The sequence below is a fragment of the Bactrocera latifrons genome, unplaced genomic scaffold, assembly GCF_001853355.1.
Source record: "Bactrocera latifrons isolate USDA-ARS-PBARC rearing strain unplaced genomic scaffold, ASM185335v1 scaffold_20, whole genome shotgun sequence".
Classification (NCBI taxonomy): domain Eukaryota; kingdom Metazoa; phylum Arthropoda; class Insecta; order Diptera; family Tephritidae; genus Bactrocera; species Bactrocera latifrons.
The window spans coordinates 1,028,461-1,051,433 of record NW_017535519.1 but is presented as its reverse complement, the minus strand read 5'-3'; the positions used below and the strand labels follow the sequence as shown (position 1 = coordinate 1,051,433).

General features: G+C 37.1%; 3 protein-coding genes across 3 annotated transcripts; all 3 read left to right on the top strand.

Moving 5' to 3' along the window:
• The first annotated feature begins 6,399 nt into the window (after positions 1–6,399).
• On the top strand, positions 6,400–7,471 carry LOC108967989 (glycine-rich cell wall structural protein 1.8). The gene is made up of 2 exons (XM_018931704.1): positions 6,400–6,553; positions 6,838–7,471. The coding sequence occupies exons 1-2, from the start codon at positions 6,481–6,483 to the stop codon at positions 7,239–7,241; spliced, it is 477 nt and encodes a 158-aa protein (XP_018787249.1). The 5' UTR covers positions 6,400–6,480; the 3' UTR covers positions 7,242–7,471.
• A 3,873-nt stretch (positions 7,472–11,344) lies between these two features.
• LOC108967947 (putative glycine-rich cell wall structural protein 1) lies at positions 11,345–11,635 on the top strand. The gene has a single exon (XM_018931647.1). The coding sequence runs from the start codon at positions 11,345–11,347 to the stop codon at positions 11,633–11,635; it is 291 nt and encodes a 96-aa protein (XP_018787192.1).
• A 4,605-nt stretch (positions 11,636–16,240) lies between these two features.
• Positions 16,241–17,192, top strand: LOC108967993 (glycine-rich protein 5-like). The gene is made up of 2 exons (XM_018931709.1): positions 16,241–16,406; positions 16,509–17,192. The coding sequence occupies exons 1-2, from the start codon at positions 16,319–16,321 to the stop codon at positions 17,111–17,113; spliced, it is 693 nt and encodes a 230-aa protein (XP_018787254.1). The 5' UTR covers positions 16,241–16,318; the 3' UTR covers positions 17,114–17,192.
• The last annotated feature ends 5,781 nt before the right edge of the window (positions 17,193–22,973 follow it).

Genomic DNA, 22,973 nt, shown 5'->3' with positions numbered 1-22,973 from the left:
GAAATTATATGTCACTAAATCTTAAAAACTGACAAACTTTTTACTCCCAAACAAAAAGAATATTCAATGGACGGCCGTTTAGTTTATTTCAATCATCTGGTTAATATCACAGCCTTAAAAGTAAAGGATATTATTGCATTGTCAAGATAGCTAGCCAATGAATTAAAGCTTTTGGTACTACTTTGCTGAGGTTAATCAAGTGAGTACGATTCTATATATATACAAATCTATAACACACATAGATCTCTAACCATTAACTCCATTCCTGAAAATGCCAATTACTCCCGTTGTGTCGCGTATTTTTGACTGTATTGAAATATTAATCCTCCTCCATATAATAACTGCACAGCCTTTTACCGCGTGAGTTAGGGAAACCTTATTAAGGATCTATGCTTCTTTAATTAACCCACTAAAGCCTTAAAAATACCTAAAATCGTCTGTTTAAGATAATATAATTTTTAATTTGAAAATTATGATTTATCGTTTAGGCCCGTTTTTTTAATGTCTGGTTAGCAACCGCCTGCCACTTAAGTTCATGTTGACCTTACCGATATTAGGAGTATTGGGATCCGAAGTTAACGGAAACGGCTCTTATATTACTTAGGGTAACTTTATAATTTCAGCTGGTTTGCTAAGACCCTGATTTCAAAATAACAATTAATGTGAAACCAAACCATTCGACTGTATATGGTATGTTATGCTTTTAATTCTTATTTCAACATATTTGATTTGACGAACTTATACTTTAAAAAATTATAGCGCTTTAAGAGCGAAATTCTAAATTTCCGCCACTGGTTTTCTGTAGTTCAGCCGTTTTAAATCTCGACGATTAAGTAACTCTTTCACGTTCTTGAGTGGTTAAACTTATCGCGTCATGCTTATCACGCCCCCTTCAGTCCGTTGAATGAGAGGAAAGTGGTCATTGGATTTATGATTAAAATTTAAAATTTCGACAATATAAAAATTTTAAGTAAATCATTACATTTTTTTTGTTTTGGAAACTAAACGCTTTTAAGATAAACCAGAGGATAAGTTCGTTAGTAATAAGCCTGTTCTGGACACTAGGGTGGGTCGATTCCGGACTTTTTTCGATTCGGAATTTCTAATAGTGCGGAAAAGTTGCCTTAGTACTTCCTGATTCCTATGCAACTTTTTGTTTTGAGATCGGATTGCATCTTCAACCCCAACTCCGGCCTTGAAATTTCGGAAATTCGCCTAAAATCGAAAATTGTCTACCTAGCGAAAATTGTCTAATCCGACCCAACTTAGCACAGACCAAGCTTATCTCTATAAAATATCAGAAGCTGTTATTTCCGGTCAATGTTCCTCAGATTTAGCGTCGATGCATCCAGGTAACATGTGCAAATCTCGCTGGCTCACCTGTGCAAATAGAATTCTGAGATTATACATATCTACTGACAGACCAACAAAGGAAATAAAGATTTTGGTCAAGTACATACTTACAGTTTACTCACCKTTRTGGTTCTCAATAAGATTCAACAGTTCAATCAAAGATGGCTCGCGCAATCTCTATGCTGCAATTCAAAGGTCGAGATACTTACCTGCTAAACTGYGCAARGTTGTCGATTCATCCATTCAACAGAATGCTTTCTTTGCTCTTCCAGAAAACACACTCCTTAGTATGATGACTGGCGAACGGTTAGATGTCAGAAAGTTGGCCCTTGACCGTCTTCTGGCAGCCAGAGAAGCAGAGTCTGACACTGTAATTGGAAGGATTAGATGTAATAAAGTGCCAAAGCTGAATTTCAAAGCTAATAATTATTACGATATGATTAACTGGAAGACTATTACCTTGACTGTTCTACCAGTTCTTTGTTTAGTTTCTAACGAAGAACTCATAAAAGGGCTGTCGGGTGGCACTGCAGAGGTATGGAGATTTAGTGAATTCCCCTCTCACACCGTGGCAGTCGCGAGAACCGTCAGAGGCATATTCTAAAGTTATTGGGCCCCCCAATCTCGTGATCGTTTTATACGCTCTACACTGCAATCTATGCAACAAGTGCCAAAGTCTAGTATAAAATCTGATTTTATCAATAAATTTGACACAGATTCAGACTAARACAAGCCTGRCMTATGGTTGGTTGGTTGGGTTGGGCTTGGGAGGAACCCGAAGAGCAGCCACCTCTACGCGGTGGGTTCTGGGTGACCAATACAGGTTAGCTGAGAGCTGCAACAATTTTCACCTTGCGCTGTTCGTCCTACGGCCATGATCACCATTTCGGTAGCAAATGACGTGACAATCAGCTTTTGTTTTATACATTTTGCCATGAGATGCGTATTTCAGGCGCTAGGTAGACAATTTCACGATTTTAATCGAATTTCCGAAGTTGGGGTTGAAGGTGCAATCCGATCTCAAAACAAAAAGTTGCATTGGAATCAGGTACTAAGGCAACTTTTCCGCATTATTAGAAATCCCGAGTCGAAAAAAGTTCGGAATCGACCGACCCTACCGGACACCTTTCAATGTCATTTATGCTTGATATTTCGTTTTGCTCATTATAAAGTATATTTCCATTATTATATTAGGCAGTATATGTCTCCATTTCTTAACAAACCAAACATCAATTTTTATTCATGATTATTACTGATTTTCTTTATTACTAATCGTCAAATTACCAATAGAAGGCAAGTTGAGTTGAGACAAGGGAATCTGCGAGTATGTTAAGAAAACGTAATTCGTTTATAATTTAATAATTGTCTATTTAAATATTAATAATTTAATAAGAACGAATACGAAAAAAAACTTTTATCCGCAGAGCGATAATTTAATTTAATACACATACTTTAGACTTAAAACATTGTGGTTCAAAGTCCATTTAGTTACGCAAAGTAGGGTATATAATATAAAAACAAGCTACGATAATTCATTGTCATGGTCTTATTCAGCAGAGAGTAGCATTGTACTGCGGGCATTACGGAACGAACGATGATTTTTTGAATACGGCTGTTTGAATAAACGTGATGCCTTTAGTATTTTTCAAGAACCTGTTCATAATGCAGCTATGTTTTCACTTTGCAACACTTCATTTCAAGTTGTTAATTTTTTAGTGAACTTCTCTGAACTCTATCATATTTTATTTATTTTAACACGTGTTCTTTTGTCCCTCATTTGTAAGAGGTTCTTAATTTTGTAAGTAATGCGCATAATTGGTTGACTACAGTGTTAGACAGCGCAAGTGGGCGGAAATATGTATGAGCCAATGTTTTAACAATAAATCAACTTTGCAAATACTCATTCGTCAGCCATAGTGAACATCTACTTAAGTAAATTATCTTTAGACGTTAATAAATTAAAAAATATGAGTTGCATTTTTATTTATCAAAAGTGCAATGTTCTGTAATCCCATGCGATTGTAACAAATATATGTACATAAGTATTCAGGCAGTTGTTATTATGTACACAAGTGCAAACAATTTGGGGCTTGAAAATGGATTAGTGTGTAACCGCAACATTTACTTTTAGAACTTTTTACTTTGTTCAAGATTTGCACAATTAAAAAATATAACGCTTCACATTTAGAAAACCGTTTCCAAAAATATTGTTATTGTGTTCCGCAAATTATACTCGCACAATATGTAAACATTTTGTTAAAAAAAGAACAATTATGATTAATAAGAGATTCTGCAGTCATCAAACTGATATAAGTGCAATATTTGTATAACATAAGATCTGAATAATCGGCTGTATGGGAGATATATGTACATATGTTGTAAAGTTTCTAGATTCCGTACTTTTTTAAAGAAAGAACACAGAAACTTTAAATTTAATGTGGAATATTTATTATTATTCGAATGAATATTCTTTCGGATTTATTTTTTGAAGACTATCATTTTCAAATGTTGGCCGTGGTTAAGTCTCAGATGGTCCATTCGTTGAGTCAAATCTTCGAAGACTCGTTCGAGCATTTTGATTGGTAACTGGCCAATGATACGTATGATGTTTTGCTCCAAGATCCGATTCAAAGCGGGTTTATTCGCATAGACTGCAGACTTTACATATCACTACAAGAAAAAGTTTAAAGGCGTTATAGCACACGACCTTGGCGACAAATCGACCGGTCCAAGACGTGAGATTATCTGCCGAAGTGTTGTCTAAATAATTTCATTGCTTGATGCGATCTAAATGCGGCGGCTTACCGAAGGTTTCAAAAAAGGAGCATATTCTTGTAGAACACCTGTGGTGATTTAGTAACCGATTCGCAGAGCATACTATAATTATGGAGGAAACACCGCCAGCCTGCTGAATGGCAGTGAAAGCATAACGTCAGGAGCAGGTAAACCTGATTCCCCAATCGATGACGATGGAGCAGACATTTCGTGGCTCGACCATGAAGAAGTTCGAATAGCAAATAGCCGTCTGAAGAACAACAAAGCGGCAGGGGCCGACGAATTGCCGGCCGATCTATTCAAACACAGCAGCATGCATTAGCTTCTTTGTAAAGTATGGTCGCCCAAAAACATACCCAAGGATTGGAATTTAAGCACACCGTGAACAAACTGATTGGATCTTATCAGAGTGGCTTTACACCTCAACAACCAACCAGATATTCACCATGCGCCAAATTTTAGAAAACACCCGTGAGAGGAGAATCGACACACATCACCTCTTCGTCGATTTCAAAGATGCTTCGACACCACGAAAAGGAGCTGCCTTTATGCCGCGATGTCGGAATTTGGTATCCCCGCAAAATTAATACGGTTGTGTAAACTGACGTTGAGCAACACCAAACGCTCCGTCAGTATCGGGAAGGATCTCTCCGAGGTTTCAGTTAAGGCGACTCCCTATCGTGCGACTTCTTCAATTTGCTACTGGAGAAAATATTTCTAGCTGCAGAACTTAATCAAGCAGGTACAATCTTTTATAAGAGTGCACAGCTGCTGGCATACGCCGATGATACGGATATTGATATCATTGGCCTCAACACCCGTCACCAGACTAGATAAGGAAGCAAAACAAATGGGTCTTGTAGTGAACGAGGGCAAGACGAAATATCTCCTGTCATCAAAATAACGGTCGTAGCACTCGCTGCCACGTCACTGTTGACAGTCGAATCTTCGACCTTGTAGATAATTTCGTCTATCTTAGAAGTAGCATCAACGCCAACAACAAAGTCAGCCTCGAAATCCAACGCAGGATATCTCTTGACAACAGGTGCTACTTTGGAATGAGTAGGCAATTGAGAAGTAAAGTCCTCTCTCAACGAACAAAAACTAAACTCTATAAGTGASTCATAATTCCCGTCCTGCTATATGCTGCAGAGGCTTGGACGATGAACCAAGTGATGGGTTGAGAAAAGTTCTGCGAAAGATTTACGGCCCTTTGCGCGTTGGCCACGGCGAATATCGCATTCGCTGGAATAATGAGCTGTATGAGATATATGACGAAATTGACATAGTTCAGAGAATTAAAAGACAGCGGCTGCGCTGGCTAGGTCATGTTGTCCGAACGGACGAAAACACTCCAGCTGTGAAGGTATTCGACGCCGTACCCGCCGGGGGTAGCAGAGAAGACCTCCACTCCATTGGAAGGACCAGGTGGAGAAGGACCTGGCTACGCTTGGAATATCCAATTCTCGCCACTTAGCGAAAAGAAGAAACGACTGGCGCGCTGTTATTAACTCGGCTATAATCGCGTAAGCGGTGTCTACGCCAATTAGGAGAAGAAATTGTGTTCTATAATGAAATAATGGCTGTCTTAACTTAAATAACTGTTTTGATATCATTTGAAGGTTGAAAAAATGTAGCATACTATAATATACTTAGTACGTATGTACTTAAGCCAGAAACTCATCGATCCATGCTTAGTCAGGAATCCAATTGGATGCACACTTTGAGGCTCGGTTTGAACTGTGATACTTATGCACAATATGCTATTACTTGTAAGTGTTGCATTTTGTCAGGTTTTACTGTAGTCGTTATAGATATTTTAAGCATTATTATTTCGCTTGTATTACTTATATATAAAAAATTTTTCTCAGTGTGAAAAAGTGTGTTTCTAATTGACTTGTGAAAAAGTTTCAAGATATGCTAACACATATAATATGTATGTATGTACACTTTCATAGATAAACGTATGCATTCTGTATATAAGTGAGTAACTTAACATGTAAATTGTTAAGTCAAATGTAGGTATATAAGATTTTACGCAAATTACACTCCCATATATATATACATAGCTATGCAGGTTGCTTATATGCTTATATATATATGTAAATATGTTTGTATGAATTTCTAGTACTACGTTAATCAGATATACTATGTATTTATCTACCAAAAGTAAACAATATAATTTTTAGCAACCAAATTAAGTTGTGAAAAAAGAGCGGAAGAGACGTTACAAACTGAATCACTTAAATTGGCAAAGTTTGCCTCCTGCCTGGCGAATGTTAAAATCAAAGCAAAAATAGCCCGACTTGTGCCGGCTTTGTTTAGTCGACTAGTGACAGTGTTAGCGGGAAGATGAAGTCAAGTTTAAAGCTCAAACACGCAGGCGTGATTTTACTGGCATTGAATTGCGTCTTACTTTGCTCAGGTGATTTGCTGATCTACTTACAAACATATATACAAATATAAGTAAATGACATGTGAGAAATGTTTTGTTTATGAGCTATCCAATAGCCAGTGTATCTATTGACATTAGTGACTTTGCACTTCGTGATATGTAGTGGGTAGTCACTGCACCCATGCAAATGTGGCATATTTGCAATGCAAATGCTACAATGACTGTCTATAATGTTTGCCAGCGATTTCTAAGAAACTGTTAAGACAAAAATATAATTGATTATAAAACATACTTGATGCTTTTCTTTATTGCAGCGCAAGGTGGCAATGGCGGCGCCGGCGGCTGGGGTGGCGCGGCAGGTTCGCCTGGGGCACCAGGTGCACCGGGCAGTAGTGATTTTGGCTACGGCTATGCTGGCGTAGACAGTCGTGGTCATGCGTATGGCGGCGCTGGTGGCAATGGCGGCTATTATGTTGGCGGCCTCGACGACCAAGGCAGACGCTTTTCATACAGCGGCGGCGCGGGTGGTGTGCCGGGTATGCCAGGCATGCCGGGTGGCTACCCGGGTGCGCCTGGTGCACCGATAGGACCAGTTGGACCAGGCAACTACCCTGGCTACTATGATCAGCGCTACCGATCGTCAGCGAATGCTAAGTTTGCGCAGACGCACAGCTTGTTGCTGCTGATATCGTTCGCTATGCTTTCGCGATTTTTGTGAAATGTGTTAGACAATTTTGTAAATACAAAAATCTTTTATTAGACTTTAGTTGTAATATTTTTATTACATTCATTTTCCTTTCCCACACTTTCCAACACTCGCATAACGCACTAGTTTATAATTAAATAATTAAACGTGTATCTAAAATTAGTCACCGTATTTTATGTTCATGATTTTTGTTTTTGTAATCTAAAATAGACACAATAAAATATATTTAATTGCACTGTAAATCAGTTGCGGTCTGCTGTTATTGCAATTGTCGGCACTTCTCAAGGGCGACAGCGATGACATCACGCGGCACAGTGCTACGCCCTGCTCACGTACGGAACGCCGCCGGGATTTATGTACCTCAAATGTGTTCAATACAGTTATTACAATTCAACGGGCTGGTATTTGTTTCGGCGTGTGCACTGGCTGTCAAACGCGGTTCGTGCGGGTTGCGACGATACTCGACTTTATTGTATTTTCTTAACTTAAACGCTAATTGGCGTGCACACAGAGGCGTGCGTATTTTGCGCCATCGGGGGGTTAGCGTACATTCAGACTTGTTTGCATGTATAGTATGTATCGTGAAGTTGTTTGTAAGATGTTAGAGGCGTGACACTATCGTTTTCACTTCAAAGATTTGCCGGCGAATTATATCACTTTCTCAAAAGTTATAGCATTTCCAACAGTAAAAAATTATATGTTATAACATAGGGTAGTCGAAAGGTCTTTTCGTATTTCTAATCAAACTTCGACTTACTATTCTCTTGCAACCAGTTTCTCGATGTGTGTGTTCCTTAGTACAAAAAAAAAATTGAGTTCGCAGATGGGCAAGGGGCAAAAACTTTTGAAAAAGTGGGAATGGCCCTGCCTTCTAACAAGTTTAATATACCTATGCCCTAAACCACTTAAGCTACAACAACCAAATTTCTCAGCAAATCTTCTGAGAACTACTACCGACAGCGTGAAAATGGCCTACTTCCCATATCACACAATTTTAAATTACTTTTGAAAACTTTACTTTCCAGTGTACAAATCAAGAATAACGGGATTAAACTTTGCACGAACCTTTAAGGCCTGCCACCTTATGACCGAAAATTGTTGAACTCCAACAAAAACTGTTCAATCACTTAAGTACCGAATATTTGTTGCCTAGTACCTGTAGTTGACTTTTGATCGAAATTATCGGTCAACGTGTGATATATATAATTGAAATTCAGAAATAGTACTTCTTTGACAACGATTTATCTGTATGTCAAAAATCAATACTTCCCTTAGCCTCTATAACGAATTTATAAATAATAGAACTTCGGGGTGACTTTGTTCCGCATATATTGGCCAATATGTGAGTTATCTCAATGAAAATGAGAGAAAGTGTTTTACTCAAGACAGTGTATCTATGTACCTAAAATAGATAAATTTTTGCGATAACTTTGCCTAGCCCCTATATAACTAATATCAGGATTTTCAAACAACGGGCTGACATTACTCTACATGATTGGTTTTACACCTTAAAGTATTTCCGTGGCTTTGAAGGAATATGTTTCGCGCGCTTCGCTCAACTTATGGTCAACATAATCTACTAATGAAGACTATACAGTGAAGAAAATATAACAGCCGCAGTTGAGAGTGTGCGCGAATACCGTGGAGTTCGCCGCAACTCGGACTGACGTTTGAAACGACTTGGCGCATTTTACGTCGAGATCTTAAATTGAAAGCGCATCGCTTCGCTCCAAGAGATCTTGAAAAGTTCACAGAAGATCCGACGCTTTCGAGCCAAATCAAATTGTTCAGTGATGAGCTCAATGAGTTTGTAAATAACCATTTTATCCAGAGAAAACAAGTTTGTAAATAACCATTTTATCCAGAAAAAACAGCAGTTTGGTGTGGTTTGTGGGTCGGTGGAATTATCTGTCTATATGGTATTTCTTCAAAAATGATACCCATTACAACGTAAGCGTTGATAGCGACCGTTATCATGCCGGGATAACCGACTATTTGATGCCCGAAATTGAAGATCGGTATCTTGGCGACATTTGGTTTCGACAAGACGGCGCCACTTCCCACACATCGCATCAGTGAATGAGAGAACACTTCGGTGATCAAATAATTTCAATTTCTGGGCTTTTGGATTGGCCACTAAAATCGTGTTATATCACACCGTTCAACTTTAAGTGCGGGAATATGTAAAATGTAAAGTCTTTGTGGTCAATTTCGCTTTGATTCAGGCCTTGGTGCAAAACATCACCTGTGTCATGCTCCAATTACCAGTCGAAATGCTGGAACGAGTGGTCGAAAATTGAACTCAACGGATGGACCATCTGAGACGTAGCCGCGGTCAACAATTGAAAGAGATAAGCATCACAAAATAAATCTCAAAGAATTCCCCAATTAAATTTGAAGTTTCTGTGTTTTCTCTTAAAGAAAGTAGAGAATATTTAAATGGATCACCCTCTATTTATATACCAAATAATAAATAATAATTACAATACATCATAAAATTATAGAATATTTGCATAATTTTCCATTTTCTTGCATGTTAAAACAATTAACTTTATAAATTGAAATATATTTTATCTTGGCCACTGATTTGAAAAATTATACTTCGAAGAACTCCATAAATTTCATTTTAAGTTAAAATGTGCCTACAAAACTACATGTGGATATTATTTATAAAACAAAGAGAAATATATTTTTTAAACTAATAGATAAAAATGATTGATGCGCCCTTTGTGCTCTTAAATCCCAAATATTGATTTTCGTAGGCAGAAAAAACTACCTACTATTTCTCAAAAACAAGAAAACATTCATATATATATTGTTTTTTTTTTTTTTTAACTTTCTGTATTTCTTGATATTTGTTACTCTAAGACATGTTACACGTTATCTGTCGTATTCACCGGGTTTTGGAAAACAAAACAAAAATTGATTTAGGTTTATTAACATTTCAGAGTGCGGCTACTATTTGATATTTTTCGAAGGTGTTGAAACTGAATTTTCAATTAGATTATCAAAAGCGGTTTTAAAAGTTTTTAAAAGTCGTCGTAGTATAACCAACCTCTAATTAGCTTGGCTCTTATAATATTACTATTAGCTTGGCTCTTATAATATTACTATTTAGACTTACTGCATTTTAAGTAGTCTTTATCATAACTGTTATAAAAGAGGTGAGTCAATTTCTTTAATGACGAAATGCAATGTTATTTCCTGGCTTGAATATACGAAAAGCTTTTCGTTATGATAAAGACTACTTAAAATGCAGTAAGTCTAAATAGTAATATTATAAGAGCCAAATTTTACTATAGGGTTAATACAATATAAGCTTATAAAGATCCGTTGAAAATTAAACAATATATGTATGTGTTCCTTCATAACAATTTATCTTTACGCGGTTTAAATGAAAGTCGGTACGCAAACACTCCCCTTTCTCCTAAAATACCGCTTTGTGTCTATAGTTCTTTTGGTTAGCAGAACTGCTCATTGCTATTTGTGTAACCAAAAATTAAACACAACTAGTCCACGTAACCAATATATAGTTTATATATCAGTTAATAAAAGAGATAACTTGACCTAACTTGACGGGCATATGATACTTAGCATAACGAGGTTTGGCACCTCAACTTCCCTTGTCCTTCACATTCTTAATATACCGGTTTAATATGCATATATGCGCGTTTTAAAAATATAACCTAGAAGTTAGAATACCTGGTAGGGGAACAAATCGCATTAGCTTTGTAATTCATTACTACATATTCACGCCTTCATATTATACTAAACAAGACAATATTTTATGCAATTTTTTCTATCTTAGTATTTAATCGCCAATTTTTTCGTGTTGGTTTCACAAAATTAATTTACGAGCAATTACAAAATGCCTTTTGCGTATAAAATCAATTGCTGTTTCGAGTATAAATATTATTACATATAAGTATATTATATAGAATATTTGTATTTTAGAGGGGCTTAACTTTTATTCAATGAGCGCAATTCGTCACATAAATAATACTTTCGTTAACTTTCAAAACAACTCAATTAATAATCGTATTACTGATAATTCACGCTAGCCTTCCAATATAAAAGTTGGCGAGTTCGTCTGGAAGGTGTGAGCACTTTTGAAAATGAAGTTCTTACTTCTGACCATTTGCATCGCGTTAATTTCGTTTTGTCAAGCGCAATACGGTGGAGGAGGTGGAGGCGGCGGTGGTGCTAACGGCGGATATGGTTATGGCGGCTATGGACCTGATGGACCCTATGGTGGATCAGGTGGAAATGGTGGTTATGGCTATTTTGGACCTGGCGGCAGTGGCGGCGGCAGTAGCGGCAATGGTTTCGGCGGTGGCGGACCAAATGGTGCAGGCGGTGGTGGTGGCGGTGAAAGCGGTGGAGGCTATGGTTATTCTTATGGCTAATTTTCGACAAAACAAAGAAAGACGCGGGTGAAATAAGTATTTTAAAACGTAAATCAATCATTAATAAAACTATCAGTAAAATAAAAAAATTGCCTAGCATGCATTGAAAAGTTACTATCGTGATTTTGAAGAGGAAAATGTATAACATTTTGTGGTATTTGAAATTGTCGTATTGAGGTTGAGATGTGTTTCTTTAAACAATCCAAGCTAATATGTTTTTCTCGCACATTTTTTACACTATTTACAACAACGTCTTTACGCTATTTTTTGATAACATTCTTCGTTGTATATTGTTGTTATGTGATAAGATCTTTAATTTTCCACAAAAATTGCTGGATTTAATAACATTCAGATATGCATACATTTCTCTTAACATAAAAACACTGTGACATAAGGAGTGATATATAATTTCAAATATTTGACTTTCTATATATTTATTGCTTGTGTGTCGAAAATGAATATTTAATAATTAATAATTGCTTGTTAGCAGAAGTACAACTCGTTAATGACTTTCTTATCAGAGTTGGTTTTGGCTACTCATTGCGAAAATATTCGAAACAAAATGTTTACGTTTTGAAAGCAAGTTACAATTTTAATGAATCACTAAAATGTTTTTAGACAAGTGCTTTATGACTCAGCTAGTTAATATTGCTGGAAATTTGACGATTTGCTCTAATTTTATATACAAGAATTAGTAGAAGAATTTTTCAGATTCCCTGGGTTTTTTGTACTTAATTTAAACAACAAAAAAATAAGCGTTTATTTATTAATTCATAAACTTATCTTTTGCTAAATATGTTCACGAAATTGACTCTACTCTTACGATGGCAGTCTGATGACAACTTAGCCTGTCAAAATTTCTGCCGAATCGAAATACTTGTTTCGTTTTGATCGCGTAGAGAAGATTGTTGTCGAAAGAAAGTGGGTGTGATACTTCCCTTTTGCAAGCGGCTGCCCATTTTTAATGAGTCACTCTCAGACGACTCATTACCATGTCGAATAGCAGATAAAGGGTTATATTTGTCAAGAAAAACCCACCGTCGCCTAGATTACATTATATTATTAAGTACTGCTGACACATCCAAACTGTGTCCAATGTTCACGCTATCGCCGACACGAAGGTGTTCTTTACGGTCTTCCTGAAGACATATTTTACATGAAAATTAAAGACTTTATAGTCTTTAGTATACAGTATGCGACAAAACTATGTATACCCCATGAAAGTTGATAAGAAAATTATCATATCTTTTGTAAAGTGAAGTTTATTTTTTTGCATACTACATACAAAAAATTGAATTAATTTTCTGCATTTTAGTGCTAGTGATTGCAAAATATGCAGTAATCTAAAAAAAGAAATTCTTAGCAACGCCAATAGACATCGAGGCATGCTGTCAACCAAGCTTTGAAGAAGTGATTGGGGGATGTTTTCCCAGGAGTATTTCAATTTATTAAAAATCTCGTCTTTAGTTGAACGGTAAGAAGATCGGTCAAGCTTGTCATCCAAATATTGCCATAAGTGCTCAATGGGGTTTAAGTCGGGGCTTTGGGCAGGCCATGGTAGGAGTTCTAACGATTTTTGTTCGAAGTATTCTTTTGCAAACCGACTTGGGGTCGTTGTCCTGCTGGTATATGAAGTTATGCTGTATGCCCATTTTTTGCGTAGCTGGCTCCAAATTGGTACTACTAAACACTTGAACATAAGACTCTCCCGTCATTTTACCTTCGATCATTACGAGATTTGAGAGACCACTGTAGCTAAAACAACCTCAAATCAATACATTTCCGCCTCCAAACTTTATGGTGCTTTGAATGCATTTACTCTAAAGCTTCTCGTGGCTCTTTCGGCAAACTTTTTACCGTCCTTTAGTATTTTTAAATTCAAATTTGCTTTCATCGCTCCAAATTACTTTTTTCCACAAATTTGGTGGCAGTTTGTTATACTTTTTCGCAAACTCCAAAAATTTTCTTGCTGATGAACGGTTTTTTAATCTTGTAGTGGCTGGAATACCCGTCTTCTCGAATTCTTCGGTGAATAGTTCGGTCGGAAACATCTATTTGAAGGCTCTGTTTAATAAATTGGGCTCATACAGTCGGCGCGCACTGTAGTTACTCCAGCGCGGCATGATCTTAGAGCACTCTCTAGCCCACCATTTTTTTGGTGATTTTTTACCACTTTTTGGATTGTGGCCTTGCTTTTAGAATATTTGTTTGCAATTTTTCCGTATCCCATTCCATCTAAATGGTCATGAACAATCAATTTTCGTAGTTTAACGCTTATTTCTGCAGACCTTGGCATTTCACTAAATAAAATCTTTTATATTATTTACCCAAACACTTTTAGCGAGTATAAAATCACGAAATTTTACCTTTGTCGAGTTTGTTTCTAAATATTTGCAAAAACTATTTACGCAAAGAAGCACTACGCACAAATATTGCCACGGTATACATAATTTTGTCGTCTGCAAAGTTCAACTGATCATCAACAAGTGCACATTCTGCACGCAAAATAAAAGCTAACGGTAAATATCATACCGTTATTATTTGTCAACTTACAATGTGCACTTACGGATGTACAAATTTTTAATTGTTGAACTTTTGAAAAAAATATTCCATGAACAATATAAAATGTTCTGCGGTATATATAGTTTTGTCGGATACTGTATATCGAAATAAAAATAGATTAATTTGATAAATAAATCGCAATTTTTTCAAAATTTCGATTAATCGAGACAGATTTAGAGCAATATATAAATTATCTGAATGACGAGAAACACGAATTAAATAAAGAAATCTTGATGAAACTTGCTATATGGGGCTCTTACTGACTCTATTGAAATATCGCAAGGATCAATGAAAACCATTTTGAAAGATCAGAAAGTGAAAGCGCGATTTGTTCCAAATTCACTAAATTTTACTGGCGATGAGTCTTGAATCTATCTGAAAGCAAATAGTTAGTCCGCATATACCTATGTAATATAAAGATTGTCGAACTTCCGGGTGACTTTATACCGCATGTACCGGGCAACATATGAGTTATCTCAAGGAAAATTGAGGAGTGTGTTTTACTCTTAACAGTGTAGCTTTGTGCCTAAAGTAGATGAAATTGCGAAAAATTGACCTAGCCCTATAAAAGTAACATCAAGATTTTTTTAAATCTAGTAGATTTTGGTCCTAACGGTTGGTGACTGCATATGAGTTACCTTTACAAGTCTCTGGGAGCATTTTATTAGTCTCTGGCGTGTTAATTGTATTTTGTATCGGCAAAAATATATCAGTTTTATCTCAATACTGACCCCCAACTTCAACAATTATCCCTAATATAATAAGCTCCTATGCTCTGGTTGACGTTTTCCACATCAACTAATCATTTATTCAATTTAGCATATTCGGTCGTGTTTATGCTATATCACATGATTGTCATCTATTCACAATTTCTTCTAATAACGAATGTTGAATTCTTTCGCAATATTTTTAATATAAAATTTGTCAGCACCTGAGGGAATTTCTCGAGATTTGTTTTTTGCAAGTTACAAGAGTATACAATTTTCGGTTGCACCCGAACTTAGTTCCTTAACCGCTTCCTTACTTGTTATTTTGAATGATCCTTTTTTCAATTCGTATGTATTGCCTCATACTAAATAATTGATTGATTGAAGAATGTAACTTTTAAAAACTCAATTAGTACGATACATATATTTTTGATTAATGATAGAGTCAGAATTGGTGTATTCACATACATATAATATTTTATTATATTTGTAGACGTTTATATTATGCCGTTTCTACATACATATCTTCACACATGGTAAGCACGTCAGCCGTCTAGGAAACTCAGATGTTCGCCTCAATGTTATCAGGCGTTATATTTCCTATAGAAATGTCAGAAGAAATTTTCATCGTGAGATCAGTAAAAGTTTGTACTAATTCTCTGTTCAAGAACATCAGCTAATCGGAACAGTACTTTTATAACATAATATTTTAACAGATATTTTAAATATCCACCATTCTTTCATATAGCGTATAATGATAAATAAAGTTGACTCGACGTTAGGTGTAATCAACAGAAATATCGATAAAAGTATCTGTGTATATGAAAAAGTTATGAAACAGATCGAGTTCATGCAATATATAAAAATAGAGCGACTCGGCGAGTTTTGCCGTATTGGGTAATGAAGGATATTACCGTTATTAAAACGTCTGTGGGTTTGAAGTATGCAGTGAACAACTGTAGAATTATGTACAGATAGACCAATTGCATTTTCGTTGATTAATTTTTTCAGCTCTCGAAGCTTATTGCCAACCGCTAACAACTTTTGCACATATTCCCTATAGGGGTTGAAAACGCTTAAAGTACGGGACCATGCTGTATACTAAATGCATTGCTGCTGCGCTTACTTGGTTCACAAAAAGCAAGCAGAAGATCTAGCAGAACCTGATCCATATTCTAAATATACTAATTGCCTCGGATCAATTTCGTATGCTTCACTAACCATCTCGCCAGTTTTTTACGAAACAAATATGCTTGTGTATACCGAAACACTTAAAAGTGGTGGACATTGAGGGAGGTGGGATGTCAAATATGTCAGAATATATAAAACAAGTACGCGAAACGTTCACCGCTTAATAGTCGTTCGTATTTAGTTGAAGGCAGAGCTTCGATTTACTACAGAAACGATTCGGAAGATGCGGCATTGGAGAAACAGGTGTTTATCAGCGGTGGCGGTGGGGAGTGCGTTGTTGGCGTTAGTCATTTGTTGTGATGCCGTGAATGGTAATGCACATTGTGCATTCTAGATTTATGTACTTAGATACTTTTAAAATATTTTTGCACGACAATTATTTTTAATTACTTCGTGTTGTATTTTAATTACAGAAAATCAAGTGGAAAGTGCAAAGGAACGTCGAGCTATAAATTATGAATCGCCTGCACTAGGTCCAGTCGGACCGCCACGCGATAAGCGTTCGCCTGGCGGAGGTGGAGGTGGTGGTGGCTATGACGGTCAACCGGGTCAACCCGGTTATGGTAGTTATGGGGGTGCTGGTGGACTCGGTGGTGGATATGGTGGCGGCGCGGGTGGTTATGGTGGTGGTGCCGGCCAGCCTGGACAGCCCGGTTATGCTGGCGGTGCGGGTTATGATGGCTTTGGTGGTTCAATCGGTGGCGGTGGAGGTGTGGGTTATAATGGCTATGGAGGCGGAGCCGGGCAGCCCGGACAACCTGGTTTTGGCGGTTATGGTGGCGCTGGTGGACTGGGCGGTGGCGGCTATGGTGGCTCTGGTGGGCGAGGAGGTGGCTTTGGTGACTACGGTGGGGCTGGAGGACCCGGCGGTGGGGGTTACGGAGGATACGGTGGTCTACCTGGTCAGCCCGGTCAACCTGGTGGAAATGGTGGAGGAGGCGGCGGCGGAGGTGGAGGTGGAGGCGGAGGTGGCGGTGCACCAGGTTATCCTGGTTCACCTGGCGGCTATGGCAAATGAAATGTTTCTGTTTGTTAAGAAAATTAAAGTAAAATGGAAAAAAAATAATACTTTTGTTCATTAAAGTCACAAAAATTAATAATTTCCATAAACTAATTGATTGATGGGCTTTACAATGTTGACATGTGTGATATTATGGATACGAATTTTGAAAATTAAAAGTTGTTTTTAATGTTTTCAGTGCACATATGCATACGTATATGCAAATATAACAAGCAAGGAAAGGTTAAGTTCGGGTATAACCGAATATGCCATACTTAGCAACTTGCTAGCATTAAAGTCGCGGTAATACTTACTTTCAGGTACATACGGCTTTTTATATTAGAAAAACACCATTTTTCAGTTATAAAGTCAGCCAAAATCTTTCTTCTTCTTCTTGATTGTCGTAGTCACCGCTTACGCGATTATAGCCGAGTTAAGAACCGCGCGCCAGTTGTTTCTTCTTTTCGCTACGTGGCGCCAATTAGATATTCCAAGTGAAGCCAGGTCCTTCTCCACTTGGTCCATCCATCTGCTTCCCCCGGCGCGTACTGCCTCGAATACTTTCAGAGCTGGAGTGTTTCCGTTCATCCGGACAACATGACCTAACCAGCGTAGCCGCCGTTGGAGGTTAAGAGAAAGTATTAACCCGATTCAGAGGCATGATTCCTGCAAATTTTTATCCCGTTATATTAATTTCTTCCTAATTTATACACAGGAAAGGAAAGCATCATATGTAATTTAAAATTGTGTTATATGGGAAGTAGGCGTGGTTGTAGTGTGATTTCTCCCATTTTTGCGCTGTGCCATAAGATAAGAACAAACGCTAACTTCAGCTGCACCGAAGCTAATATACCCTATACAGGTGCATTTATTTTAGTAACTATGTGTTCATTTTGTATGGCAGCTATAGGCTATAGTAAGCCGTTCTGAACAACTTCTTCGTATATTACATTTTTATCTGAGAAAATAACCTGTGCCAACTTTTGTGAAGAAACATAGTCAAAAGTGAAATTAGAATAGCAGATTTTTGGGTGAGAGTTATACTATTGCACCAAAAAAACTGATTTTCTTCCGTCATGACTCTGCTTCGGAGCTTGCGCGCATCGACTTTGTTAGAGCAGTGGTATGTGATTAAATTTTGTGTGAAACTCGGTAAATCTGCGACAGAGACGTTTGATATGATAAAGCAGGCTTACCCAGATGTTGCTTTAGCAAAAAGTGATGTGTTCCTAGGGGGCCGGGAAGAGGTCGCATGAATGAGAAAATCCAAAGTGAAAATAATGCTCATCGTCTTTTTTGACATCAAAGGTATCGTCCAACATGAAATTGTTCCTCCTGAACAAACCGTCAACGCCAAGTTTTACGTTGAAGTCCTCAAGAGACTAAACGATGGGTCAATCGGGTCCGACAAGGCATCACACCGCCTTTCTTGGGAACAGCTACCTAACGAAGGCCAGTATCCCAACGCATCCGCAGCAGCCCTACAGCTCAGATGTGGTTCCCCCCGGACTTTTTTCCTTGCCTAAAGAAGACGATGAAAGGCAAGCATTTTGAGACGACAAATGGGATCTAAGTAGCTAATTTTGAAAGTTTTTAAAGAATTGTAACGATTGGTTCAATAAATTTGCTTAAATCGTCTTAGACTGGCTGCTTGTAGGCCAGAACTACCGATATCGGAACACTATAGCATATAGCTGCCATACAAACTGAACAGACGATATCAAGTGCTTGTATGGAAAGCTTTTGTCATTGGACGGGATCTCATTACGAAATGTGCCTTAAATATGGAAGTATCGTTACAATCTTCGAAGAAATTGCTCAGATCAGTCCACCATAACATATAGCTGCCCTGTAAACTACACTATCAAAATCAAGATAAAGATCCTTTTATACCCCTCTTCGCTATTAAAACTGCACCTGTGAAGTATTATTAGATATTATAGCTCGGGTGCAGCTGAAGTATAAGGCTTGAGGGCGACGGTAGGTGCGTTGGCATTGCAGTTGAACATGAACAGAGGCAGAAGAGAACAGAACAGAAGCCTCGGCAGTTGTCGTCGAACAGAAACAGATTTGGATATTTTCCCAAATAATTATTTAATATTTATTAAAAACGCAAACATTAAGATACTTGTGTATGTAAGTGTGTATGTGTGGAGCTACGCAAATAAAAATTTATCTGAAAAAACAGAATATAGGACATTCGATAAGTGCACTTAACTACGTAGTTATTAATGTGTGCAGGTATGTATAGTACCTATATATAAATATCTCGATCAGTCAACCAAGAATAAAAATGGAAAATCCAGACTGTAACCTACAAACATACATATACTGAGCTACATATTTATATACATACACTTGTTTGCTTCCCGACCACAATGCTATATACTCATAAAGTGACACTTATCTGCACATAAACACTTATGTGTGCACATTTTTAGGCATGGACCGAATCAAGTGCATCGGATTGGGGAACTCCCTATACACATATATATGCAGACATCCAATCGTGTGAAAGCGATAACGCAGTGGCTACTCGTGTTGTCCAAATACTTTTATTTTGGTTTTTCCAGAAGATTTCTTTGTATGTGGGTAGGGCCAGATAGAAATCTGTCGCATATAAAAACACAAACGCCCTCAAGTGGAATCAATGTCTTCGCAACGTCTTGAAGATGAAGTTGTACGCATTTTTCGCTGTTATATTGGCCTTATTTGCTTTGGCTATTGGTGAGTGTTCCTTTACTGGAGTGTTGAAGACAGTTTCTTTGAGAACTTCTTTATTTGTGTGTACTTCTTTTAAATTACAGCAAGCCCTAAGCCCATGCCGAATCCTGAACCCTTACCTGGTGGCGGCGGCGGCGGAGGTGGCGGTGGTGGTCGCTATGGAGGCGGGGGCGGTGGCGGTGGTGGTGGTGGCAAGTGAACTCATCGCAGATCAAGCAGATCAAAATACTAAAGTAAATGTAAACTTATGGGGCGATGCTCTGAGTACTGAAATAAAAAAATTATGAAAAAAAAATAATTATTATTTCTCCGGTCTTTCAATTAAGCGATATGCAAATGTACATGTGACTAAAAGCGGAAGAGGTGTGCAGAAGCCGTAACTGCAAACGCTTCTGGAGACTTGAAATTTTATCTTGTATTTTCGGTGTAAATATACAACGTGTACTGGGACTGATTTCGTAGAGCCATAATAATATATTTATGGTTGGTATTGTTGCGTCGTGTAAATATTTAATTAAGAAATACATATGCGTTAGAAGACATTATGCTATTTCCTTATATTGCCCCAACGTTTTAGAGTTGCTAACTCCTAAGCTTGGTTTTAAGAGTTTCATACCTGTACGATGTCTCTCTGTAGACCGGCCGTGCTAAACACATCATTAGTATAACATACACCGTGACTATGAAATAGTTAGGATTGCTTGTACTATTATTCGAATTTCTTATTTTTCAATAGAGTCAAGTCATTTACGTAGGAACTATTATATTTTTCTGGAGTGTACGAATTTCGACTCTGATGATGATTTCGAATAGGTGGACATTGTTCTTGGAAAACATGTGTTACTTTTGTATTTGGTGTGATAAAAACCGTCTGATGACTCTTACTACCTTTGTTCTAGGCACTGGTTTTTATAAATGTCAAGTTCTATAACGCAAAATTCGCTCAACTTCATCTTCTTCTTATTGGGATTTTTGTACATTATACGAGCACGAAGCTCAATATACGTAGGTTGCTATTATATTTCGGGATTAGAGAACGAAAACAAATATTAATCATCGAAATATCAGAATGTACTCAATCAAGATCAAATTGTCAAATCACTTTTGCCACTAAGACTGTGGTAATGGTGAAAAGTGATCCGTCTTTGTTAGTTAGTTTTCTTGATTACTTGAAATAAAACTGAAAAAAAAAAGAAAAAATGTTGTGTTCCATATCCATACACTTATTACTGTTATATTTTAATGAAATTCAATATTTAACTGATAAAAATAAGTTTGCTATTTTAATTATTACTTCTGTTAATAAAGTTTTTTTTTTATTGAAACGTAATAAAGTGATGGTTTTACATTTCATTGAAATTGCAACTATTGATAAATGTAAACTAACCAGCAATATTTTTCTCAATTTATGCAGTAAAACAATACAAGCTGCAATAACAAGTTTTATCTTTTTTAAACAAAATTTAATAACTAAATACAATAATACATATTTGTTATTTTCTTATATTCTTAATAGAACATGAAATGTTGTTCTTGTCAGTCTGCGCCTGCTATTTCTAGCATCTACTAGTTGTCGAGCTTCATTGTTTACATGATTTTGTAACCTTTTTGCTTGTCTCGTTGCCGTTTCGTGAATGACTTCCCGAACCATTTTTAAATGAAGATCACGATGCAGATCCGAATTGCATATGTGCCACGGTGCTTTTACAATTTTTTCGCAGAACTTTGTTTTGGAATCTTTGCGCCGCTTCGATGTATAGCGGCGCTGCGCATCCCCGTAGTTGAATTCCATATGTCCAAATAGGTTTCAAAGTTTGATTGTAGACTAGATTTCTTGCCGATCAACCTGTTTATTTTGTGGTATTTTAGTTTTAGTTCTAAAACTTCTTTTTGCTCCTTCCAATTCAACTTTGCATCCAGATTCATATTATTATATACATATGTACTTATTTCGCCGAGTTGGAGTTTGGGATTACTTTATTTCCAAAATGCAAGGGGATGTACTTTTGTTAGTGAAGTTTATATGGATAGACTTCAAGGTGTTTAAAGTAATGTACCATTTCTGTCTCTATTCTACTATTTGATTTAGCGAAGATTGCATTCTGCATTTCTCTTATTCTTTCATTTCTTTATCTTTTCCGGTCGTAATGATTGAACACTACGGCGGCGTAGGCATGTCGTAAGTAAACAAAATGTATAAGAGTGGTAACAGGACACTTGCTTGGGGTACACCTGTTTCTATCGGCTGTAACTTAGTATATGATTGTCCCTCCTTGATTCCGAAGTAGCGGTTGCTCAGGTAAGAGTCAACTAGATCGGTTAGATAATGTGGAAAGTGCAGTCTTAATTTATGAAGTAAGCCATGGTGCCATACTCTATCGAACGCCTGGCACACGTCAAGAAAAACAGCTGTGCAATTGTGCTTGTTTTCCATCGCATCTTCGATTATGCTCGTTATTCGATGAACTTACCCGATTGTAGAATGTTGAGATCTAAGTCCAAATTGTTGAATTGGTATAAGTTCCATTTCTTCAATTATGTTTTGAAGTCTTCTTATGATTAATGCTTCAAGTATTTTTGACAAAATAGGCCATAGATTGGACAATATGACGAGGCATCATTTTCTTCATTTTTAATATACTTGTACATAATTATAACCTGAAAAAGGAAGTTAAGGTTGCCAGGCCTTTTCTATCACCAAAAGGAAAATGCCGAAGTATATACATATGTATGTATGTATACATGTGTATGATCATACTATATATGTACATATGTATATTGGGTAGTCGAAAAAGTCTTTTCGTATTTTGCCAATAGATGTCGTTGCAGTCGTGCTTATATATCTCCAGTGCTACCAATAATATTGTGTGATACCATATAGGGTTAGAAAGGAGAGCTTTTAAGCTTCATTGAACCAAAAAAAATCGCTATATTTTGAAATTTTTGTATAAAAAAAGGAAGAATGCCACGCAAGCCACCAATGAAATTTGTGAAGTTTGCGGGCATATTAGGTCGTATAGCACAATAACGGTTCGTTCGCTTCCGTTCTAGAAATTTCAAAATCTCGATTTACACTGATGGAATAATGTCTCTAGCCAAAAAATGGCATAAAGTGGCTGACCAAAATGGTACATATTTGTATATATATATTTAT